The sequence below is a fragment of the Pipra filicauda genome, unplaced genomic scaffold (assembly GCF_003945595.2).
Source record: "Pipra filicauda isolate LSUMZ 115617 unplaced genomic scaffold, ASM394559v2 scaffold433_size896684_pilon, whole genome shotgun sequence".
NCBI lineage: Eukaryota > Metazoa > Chordata > Aves > Passeriformes > Pipridae > Pipra > Pipra filicauda.
In genome coordinates, this window is record NW_024104569.1 from 515,493 (window position 1) to 525,843 (window position 10,351).

The 10,351-nt window shown below is 43.3% G+C and overlaps 1 protein-coding gene across 3 annotated transcripts in view; it reads left to right on the forward strand.

Moving 5' to 3' along the window:
• Positions 1-9,682, forward strand: part of FAM120A (family with sequence similarity 120A) — a 52,564-nt gene extending 42,882 nt beyond the window's left edge. For all 3 annotated transcript variants that reach the window (XM_027732555.2, XM_027732554.2, XM_027732557.2), the window contains 3 exons: positions 1,439-1,580; positions 5,130-5,226; positions 7,703-9,682. In XM_027732555.2, coding sequence (XP_027588356.1) covers positions 1,439-1,580; positions 5,130-5,226; positions 7,703-8,014 — 551 coding nt within the window. In that variant the 3' untranslated portion in view covers positions 8,015-9,682. The remainder of the gene's footprint in view (positions 1-1,438; positions 1,581-5,129; positions 5,227-7,702) is intronic.
• Positions 9,683-10,351: the final 669 nt, after the last annotated feature.

Here is a 10,351-nt window from a genome sequence, read left to right on the forward strand (position 1 = left end):
TCTTAGAGCTTCTGGCAACGGCTTCCTCCACTGTACGGTTTGGTCTGAGGCTTTCTTCCTGACTCCCTGTCTCCCTAACTGTCTCAGCTTCCCTCTCTAGAGCCTGCCCGGGCTGCTGTCCGCTCTGCTCCCCGTCCCTGCCGCCAGCCTCCTCTCATGCCTAGAAATCCTCCTCCGAGTCAGAAGAGCCCGAAAACCCAACGGGGCGGGCTGGCTCCTGTCCCCAAAAGGCGAGGGGGGATCTGTAACCTGCTGGACTCTGCCTCACTCTATTAACAGGCGTTTTCCAAAATCTGAGGCAGTTGAGCTTTTTGCAAAAACCCCATGTAGACATGACTGACTTCACTGTTACTGCTGACCCCTTCCTTGCTGGCATCAGTGCTCGCGTGGACACAGGAGTGGGATTTAGTTCCCTACCTGTGTGCCTGTTGCTTACCTCCTGTATGAGGTGGGATGATGGAAACCTGTTGATTCCAATGCCCTGGTCAGGGTAATTTTTTCATATTTATTCAGCTGTTCTTTCTGGCCTCTGAGCTTTTATCCTAAGAGCAAACATTCCTCTAGTGCTTCATGTGTGAATAACTCTGCCCCTGCAAACCATCTGCATTTGGAGCTGAAGGACTTGCACAGGAAAGTAGGAACCTTCTGGATGTAATCAGTATTGTAGTTCCCAGCCTATTAACGTTTGGAGACTAATTGTGCTGCATAAATGCTGTGGTTTGTAACTCTTTTGGTGCTGATGGTCTTACCAGTAACATCTGGCTCAGTCCCACTTACCCGGATTTCTTAAAATATGTGTTATGCCCTAGAGCTGAATTTTAAGGGCAAAATGCCAGTGTTAAGAGATAAGCAACTTGAACAGAAGCTACAGCTGCATTTTAGACAATTGCAAATTTTAGCTGCTTTCTTGGAAGGGGAAGGATAAACCCACCTTCTACACCCAGATCAATTTAAATGCTACATTTTCATAGCAACTTAGTGTTAGTACAGCTAATCCTGCCTAGTAAGTTCTTTACTGCAAATATAATCTGTGTGGTTTATGCTGATACTTGGCGTTGGCTAAAAAGTGCCTTGAACCTGCAAGAATTACTTCTTCATTAGGAGTGCAGGAAAAAAAACAATCTTCAGCCAGCTTGTAAAGTTCCCCTTGTTTCTTGAGGCTTTTCTCAAGTATATTTTAATCCCTGAAACTGAAGCACTCGTGTCAGTTAATTTTTCTTTTCAGAATTCATATCTATTTTTAAAAAAAAGGGGGGGGAGGGAACAGACTCTTGGAGCTCTAACACTTCTGGAATACCACAAAATGAGCAATAGTCTCCCAGTATCCATAGAGGAAATGGGATATGTGGTGAAATCTGGGCAAACCATCTTTCCATTCATTTGGAACTTTACTGTGATGATTGTGAAGATCAAAGTTTGGTTTTCCTTTTATGTGCAGGAGTCCAACCTATTCCTTCTCAGGGAGGGAAACTTGAAATTGCCGGCACTGTAGTCGGCCATTGGGCTGGAAGCAGACGTGGACGAGGGGGGAGAGGGCCATTTCCTCTGCAGGTGGTGTCCGTGGGAGGACCAGCCAGAGGGTAAGTGCCAGCCTGGCAACGTGCTTCTCATGTGGGATTTAATGACTGGGGAAACAGGGAAAAGTAGAGACTGCATATGACACATTTTAAGACACCTAAGGTCAATTATACCTGCTGAATATTCAAGAAAAGCATTGACATTCCTTTTAAAATCTTTTAATTCAGTTATTCAGGTGGGTATAAACATCTATGTGCAAATAAAATTCATACTCAGTCTGAGATAGAGATATATACACACACAGAGGTTTGTTTTGCATGAGGAAATGAGTTAGGGGCTTTCTCTTCCCTGAAATCAACAAACACAATACATTCAATTCCTTTCTGTTTCATGGCAGGACATTTTTTTAAGCATGATAAGATTTTTAACAAATACATTATGTAATTCTGCTGTGAAGCAGAAAACACCTGAAAGACACTTCTAGGTTTAATAGTCCTCTGTTACAGTTGTGGTGGGAGTTGTGCTTAAAAGAATATTAATTTCTTCCGCTCTACCACTTCATTGAACTACAGCTGAAGTTACAGGGGCACAACGTATCTACGAAACAAGTACTTTATTACAAAAATATCTAGTCCATTACTTTTAAGATTATATTTTTTCCATAGGTTTGCTGGTTCTGTGCCTTACAGAACTTACCTTTAATTAAGGTTCTGTCTGTTACAGGAGACAATCCCAAAGTAACGTGATTTATATATTATGTCTGTATTCTGAATGGAGTGAAGTGGGTGTATTTGTGCCACCTTGAGCTAGGGAACTGCAGTCTGAAGGACTAAGTCTGCACTGCATGAATTCCTCTCTCTGTTAATGTACTGGAATGTGTACTATAAAGCTTCATGCTGGAGTCAGCCAGAGCTGTTGGAATGCTTGTGTTGTCGGGCTGAGTGAGGAGATGGGTTGATCTGAAGCCCTGGGAGAATGGAGCTGCTGTGGGGACAGGGAGAGGCAGGAGCAGCAGAAACGAAGATGAACTGGTTCAGCAGCAGCACACAGCGTTGCTGTGAGAGCAGGGCTGACCTTCGAGGACACTTAGTTCTCTAGAATGAGATTTAGTTGCCAAAACAGAGGCATTGAGTGTTGTTTTAGTTGTTTCAGACAACCATCAGGTACCTGTGTGGGCTTCAGGGGGCTCCTGTGCTGCTCCAGAGCAGCAGCTGGAGACAGTGGGAATGAGTGAAGGTGAGGAGGCACGAGGCTTTTTTGGGTATCAGTGGACAAAATAACCTTTTCCACCACTGAAATGAGGTTATTGGGAGGTCATCAGTTCCATTTTTCATGAGGATGCATGAACAGGAGAGTGGCCTCCTGCAGAGCCACTCTGTGGGAGCACTGTGTGGGAGAGGCCCCGGTGGTGTCCTGCCCAAAGCCTCTGTCTTCCAGAGCTCCCTGAGGAGTGTCTGGGGCACCCTCAGGCTCAGAGCTGCCTTACATTGACACACACGTGCAGGATAGAAGTTCCTCCATCTCCTGAAGAGGGAAATACCTGAATTCATGCAGAACATCTGTAACCAGGAATTGAGAGCCCTCCTTATCTGGGAAACAGGTCACTGAAAGGGTGTCACTGCTCCAGTCAGTACCTTTGTGACAGGGGAATATGATTCTCCAATAGTAGCTTTTGAGTTGAGATAAAATATCTGATGTTTCTTTTTGTTGGAGGTCCTGTCTTTAGGCAGTAAGGTTTTGAGTGCACGTTGTCACCTCAGAAAGACAGGAAAACTGTCAGTGCTAGATCTTCCTGTCTCCATCAAATCAGCACCAATGGGAAATTCTCCACATGTAAAGTTACTAGACCTAGTCAGAAAGGGAAAATGACTGCAGGCACCTTACCTGTTTGTTGGGTCAGTTGATACTGAAATACAGCCAGTAGGAAAACATGCTCGTGTTAAGGGTTCTGCCTAAAGACAGAATCATAGAGCCATGGAATGTCCTGAGTTGGAAGGAAGCCACAAGGATCATCCAGTCCGACCCCTGGCCGTGCATGGGACACCCCAGCAATACCACCATGTGCCTGAGGGTGTAGTCTTGAAGCTCTGGCAGCCTTGGGGCCGTGGCCACTGCCCTGGGGAGCCTGTTCAGTGCCAACCACCCTCTGCGGGAAGAACCTTTTCCTGATATCCAACCTAGGGATTGAGTCAGGCGTGGTCACCCCATTGTCTCACGTCTCTGCAACACGGAGCTCAGATGTTCTTATTGTATGAAATTACACCAACTGTTTTGTATTGGCTTTGACCCAGCAATATATTCTCTGTGATTTCCTGAGGGGGAAAAGTCTTGCTCAGCTCCTTGTAAAAAGAGAGCCGGTGTGCAGGGTGAGGAAGGAAAGCAGTGAGGGTGACTCACATGCAAACCAGAGCTTTTCCCTCTTCATTCTCTGCTGTTGCTTTTAAACCCCAGAATTTAGTTTCTTAGTGCCCAGTGTGGGCATTCACATCACGTGTGAAGAGACATGGGGGGCACAGGCCAGTGTCACGTGGGGACCTGCTGGAATCGGGCAGCAGATCCAGAGGAAACACAGAGCAATGCCATACTTCTAGAGCAATCCAGTATTTCTAGTTGAGAAAACAAAAGGCATTTTTAAGGCAGTGGTATCCTTGACATAATGATAGGGAAGTTGAGTTTCTGCAATTGATGGGACTAAAACAGTTTTAGCAGAATCATGAAACCATTAAGGTTGGAAAAGACCTCTAAGATTGTCACATCCAGCCACCAACCCAACACCACCACCATGTTCACCACTGAGCCATGTCCCCAAGTGCCACAGCCACATGTTTTTTGAACACTTCTAGTGGTGACTCCAGCACTGCTCTGGGCAGCCTGTGCCAGGGCTTCACAACCCTTTCCATCAAGAAATTGTTCCTGATATGTAATCTAAACCTCCCCTGGCACAACTTGAGGCCAAGGTGAGAAAGTTTGTTTTGATCTGATCTAATCTGTACTGAATCACACCAAAAATCACCACCCAATGTGTCCAAGTTGAGAGCCTCCATTGGAAAGCATACCAGCTTATCAATTGCCACATATGGATGAAACTCCTTTATTCCCTCAGTGTCCTAGATAATTTTGTATTCTCCCATCAAAACCAAAGGAGTTTTGTATTTTGCCTCACTTTCTTTTATCAGATCCTGTCTGTCTCACGCATTCATATGGGGGAAGTGTTATTAAATAGGGAAAATGCCCTTCTAAGTGGTTCAAATTGCTGTTTTTGTAAGGTGAAAGTATTTTGAGCTCTGGTTTTAAAGTGCTGTGAGGATAACTTGACACTTGGATAATGTTTCTGTGGAGCTTGAAAGTATCATTCATTGTTTTTCTAGAAGGGAAATATAGAAACAAACATTTTATCACTCCAAACCCAAAAGGTTTGTTGGGTTTGATACACTTGGGAACAGTAGAACCCTGTGATTCAGAATTAGTCATCTTGCTTCTCTAAAGACATCTCTTTAAGGAACCAAAGACAGTAAAGCTAGGGAAAAAGTATTCCAGCAAAATGAGATGTAAAGCAGTTGTAACCAAAGCTGATGTGTGTTTGTTTTCTCCTCTCTCCCCCACCCCTGCAGGCGTCCCAGAGGAGTTATCTCCACTCCGGTGATAAGAACTTTCGGAAGAGGAGGAAGGTACTATGGGCGAGGTTATAAAAGCCAGGGAGCAATTCAGGTAATGAAGCCAAGTGCCTGACTTGGCTCTGTGGGACAGGCTGGGCTGGGCTGGACTCCAGACCAGCTCAAAGTGGCTGTGAGCTGTACCAGGACAGGCTGGTGTCACATCTCACTTAAAGCAAACTTTGCTTCTAAAGACACACATGGAAGAATGTATTTTGACATGAATCCTGTGCCTACACTGCTCGAACCAGTCGTGGGAGTAGAAGAAAATTTAGGAAAAGTGGGAGAAATACAAAGCTGAAACAAATTAGCAGTTCTGTTCCCACCCCCACTCTTCCCCAGTTCCTTTTCTGGGACCTTGGTCCAGCCTCGTGAAGGAAAGTTTGTAGCAGTGAAGGATCTTTGCTGCTGGAGGGCTCCAGATGAAAGAGCTGGCTCTAAACTTCTTGGGAATAGCGGAGCAGCCTTTGCCCGGTGAGCACACAGGTTCCTTTCTGGTGACAACCTGAGAGGTGTCCATGGATCGTGACTTTTGTCTTTTCCATGGATCCTTCAAGTACCGCTGACCAAGCTGCTGATCTCTGTGAAATGCTTGTTGCTTCAGAGTTCTGTTTTCCTCCCTTTTCCATGGTTCTGCAGTTTGGACTGTAATGGAGGAATGAGTAGGAAATAGTTGGAAGAACTTCCACAATAAATATGTCATATGGACATGCTGTTTGTCAGGAACACCTGAGAGCAGGGGGGTGTTTGCAGGTGTCAGACAGTAAAAGAGGGAATGTTCTCCAGTAGATAATGAAGCAACTCAACTTCCAGTAAAACTTACTGATTTTTAGGTGTAAAAATTCAGATACTTCACTTCCTAGTTAAATTTCTGTGTACACAGACCCTATATATTTACAAATGTACCTATGGATCTGAAACTTTACATTTTTAAATAGAAGAGAAACCAGTTTGTTAGTGATAGAGTATCTAATTTCTGAGTATCTTAACCTTTGAAATAAAGGAAACCCTGAAAAGATCCTCCCAAATATTCCAGGCTTACTACAGATGTACATATGGAAGTGTAGTTCAGGTAGAACACGCAAGTGTGTTGGCAAGTGCCATCAAGGTTGGATATTCGCATTTTTATCAATGATGTGTAATTTGGATGGTAAATACTTGTGATCACGAGGACCTGTGTGTAAAATTGTACCTGGACAAGAAAGATAGATGACATTTTCTGTGGACTGGTCCTGAGCTGACTGCGTTTTGTGGTCATCAAGTCCCTCTAGTACATTCCTCGTACAGGAAGAGGAAAAAGGTGATTTAAAATGCACGTGGCAGGGAGAACTTAGGAAACTTCATGTGTAGTGAGTAGACTGTGATGCCCAGTTCAGGCTGAGTGGTGCTGGTGTACCCTGAGCTCATACCCTGGGATGAGGAGGGGTGTCTGTGCAGGGCCAGGCTCACCCTGAGTCACCCCCTCCCCGAGGGCTGGGAATCTGACCAAAATGAGCTGCTTGTATTTACCAAACACATCAGACTGGCCGTTTTTGTCCCAGGAGGAGACCTTTCACTCTTGGTCTGTAAAGAAGCAAAAGCATGTCTTGAAAGCTGAATATAGTGACCCCTCTAAAGAGGCCCATGGACATGGGTGATCAATGTCCCTTGTCCTCAGGGGCCAGTCCCGTACCTGTGCAGGGGGGCAGAGTTGTTGGTGATTATCTGGGTAATGAGAATGCTGGAGAGCAGCAGTGCTGGCTCACCTGCAAAATCCTTCTGTAGAATCCTTCAGCAGCTCAGTACAGCACTAACATGCTGTTCTGGCAGGTAGAAATGGAGGAGTTTGCTGCTGTTTGAGGTGTGTCAGGTTTCCCTGTTTTAAGCCATTAGCATGTGACTTTGTGAACAGTGTGACAGACCAGTGCGCTGCTCCCTAGCAGCCCAGCCTGCTTATTTTGGTTTGTTTAAAGCCTATTATGTTTCTGGAATGCTAAGATTAATTATAGATACTTTAAAACTAATTGTATGCTGCATCAATCTGGGTTTTATGGCTCTACTCAGTCTTGTAAGATTTTACTATATGCTTTTTGTATAAAACCCCTGTCCTAACGTTGGAAGCATATAGCCTGGTGCAGAGAATACTGCATGGTGCCTCTGCACTCCTTTAAATGCTGTCTGAAAACAGTGGGGTTTGAATTTAAATCACAGCATTAATGAACCAAGAAGCAGAGTTCTTTGATTCTCAGTTTTGGTGTTTGCAGACATTTATGCACCTCTGATGTTGTGAAATAAGTGAAATATCGAGGTTGAAACTAAGGCATTTGCCCCAGGAGCATCAGGAGGCTCTGGGGAACACTGAAAATCCTCTCCTCAGTGTATTTTTTTTGGCCACTTCTTTCAGCAAATGCCTGGTTTTTCATGTTCACTCACAATCCCGCGCCCTGCATGCTGCCTGTTGTGGCATCCTTGTATCAGACTGTACAGTTATAGATTTATATACATTTATAGCACTGGTTCTTCAGTAATTCTCTTTTTTTTTTAACAACTAGGGCAAACCTCCTTACGCTGCTTCAGCAGAAGAAGTAGCCAAAGAACTTAAGTCAAAATCCGAGGAATCTAAATCCTCACTTGTGTCTTCAGATGGATCCCTGGCTGAAAATGGAGTTGTGACTGAGGAAAAACCAGCTTCCCAGATGAATGGGAATACAGGAGACATCAGGGCTTCCAATCAGTCTGAAAGTGCCTTGAGTAATGACTCTAAAATGTGCAATACGAATCCTCACTTAAATGCACTAAATGCAGACAGTGTTTGCCATAAAGATGATGCTCTTGAGGCCACTGTCTTAAAAAAAGAAGAGTAAACTTATTTTTTATAGAGGGTGAAGGATGTTGGGAAGGGTCAGGATTAGGAATATCTGGAAAGAAAGAGAGCCTACAGTTACGTACATTTTTTCCTTTCCGTAAGAGAAAAATGAGGACTTTGGAAATTCGGATCCCTCTTTGATGTCAGAGATTTAAACAACACATTTTTTTAGTTTTAACCAGTTGTAGTCAAAATGCTACAATAAAACAAAAAAAAAAAAAAAGAGAATGAAGAGCATTTGACTCCCGCACTTAAAATGAAGTATACATAAAGTTTAAACTGGTTATGACAAAAGCTTGTAGTTTTGTTTTTTGAAATATAAAGAAAACAAATTTTGGCAGTCTTTAAGTATATATAGCTTAAAACTATAATTTTTAGTACTTGGCACCATATGTATGCCATTATATTTGATTTTGCATTACTGTGTCACAATAAAGCTTTCTTTAAGGCTTTGATTTCATGATTATGGGGGGAAAAAGGCACAACCACAGTTTTTTCTTTCTGAAATCTCATCACCGTTGCCGTGGTTCTTTTGTGTTTAAAAATGTGCAAACTCTCGAAACTACCAATTCTCAGTAACACTTGCAGTTCTGCTGAGTTCAATAGACATCATACATACGTTACGAGCGAGTTAAACGGAGATAAACTTGAAATCATAGAAGATGCAAACGACCTTTCAAAACAAACACAATGTGTTGGGAAACTTTTTGTGACTAATACCATGCATCCGTGATCAATGAACTATGTGGTTTTGAATCAGACGTAGACCATTAGTACTACTATTTGAGCTAAACTTCTGCATGGTTCATGATTTTTAAAGTGTGTAGTTAATATTATGCATGTTATTGTCCTCTTTCTTCCATTCTTACAAGTACTGTGCCCATTTGCAAAACAAAAAAAGCTAATAATCAGTAATAGTCCTATAAAAGATGTTAACTATGTTTAGTCATTGACTGATCTTGCTCTAACCTTAAAATTTTGTGATTATTGACCTCTGTTGCATTTATTCTAAAACTTTAAAAAAAAAATTATCTAGCCGTTTTGAATATCAACGTTACCCTGGTGTACTCATTGCTGTATGCATTATTGTTCTCTGTTGCTGTTTTATGCCTTCATATTAGCAAATATGAAATTCTGTGAAAAACAAAAAAAAAAACGCTTTGATCTTCAAAAAAAAAAAAAGTACCCCCCTTCTGTAGCAGGAAACAAATGGCTTGTTCTTGAGAACTTTCCCATCAAGAATTTAGTATAAGCAAATATACCTGTATCATTTTGATGTTTTTGTTAGTGTTTCCAAACTTAATGTACTTCAAAATCAGAATCATTTCTTTATATTCGTTTTCATATAATTCTCCTGATGCTCTTCATCACACATTAGTGATCAGAAATGAGGTGTAATTCCCCATTCCCTGCCCGCCAGAGCTAAGTAGGTATCTTAATGTAAGTTGAAGGGAGTTCTGCCCCAACTCATGGATTGTGCAAGAATGAACTACTGTTGGGTTTGGCTGGTTGTAGATGGATTGTGGTGTGGTGTCTTTGAAGGCTATTGAATGCAACTTACAGTGCTTAATAAAAATCTTTATTCTTTTAGTATAAAATACTGTATGCCTTTTTTGTCAAGTATTTTTTTAATTAACATGTAAATAAAAGTTTTTCCTATGCCCAAGTCAAGTGGTTGAGTTGGCAGGCTCCGTGGTGCCCTCCCAGAAGGCAGAGGAGGGAAGCAACGACCTTTGGTGTCTTCCCTGGAACTGTTCAAGACCAGGTTGGACATGGCTTGGAACAGCCTGGTCTAGTGGAAGGTGTCCCTGCCCATGGCAGGGGGTGGGACTGGACGATCTTTAACCCCTCCAACCCAAACCATTCTGTGATTCCCCTGCTGCTGGGGGACACCGCACTGGTCGAGGTCGAGCTCTGGCCTTGCTGGTGTGTGCAGCTCCTTCAGGCGTCCCCTTTAAATGTCAGATGGTGGATGAGTTGCAAATAAGACAGAAATAATAGAGGCAGTTGTTTAAAGAGAAAAATCAGCCCCAGGTGCTTGCAGATACAGAAGGTGGCCTGTGCCAGCTCTGCAGAGCTGGGAACTCTGGTACAGGAATTTGCTCTACATCACGGATGCACCTGACAGAACGTGAGGAGCTGCACGTTTACACCTTGGTGCCTGTTGGAATAACCATCAACAAACCCAAGGGTGCATGGGAAGGTCCCTGGTGTGCCCGTGCCAGTCCCCAGTGTGTGGGTAATGGCTGCTTTCCTCAGTGTCACTGTGCCACCTGTGTTTTACCACAGGCAGCCGAGGTGTGACGAGCTGTCCACCACAGTGGGACCAGGATTA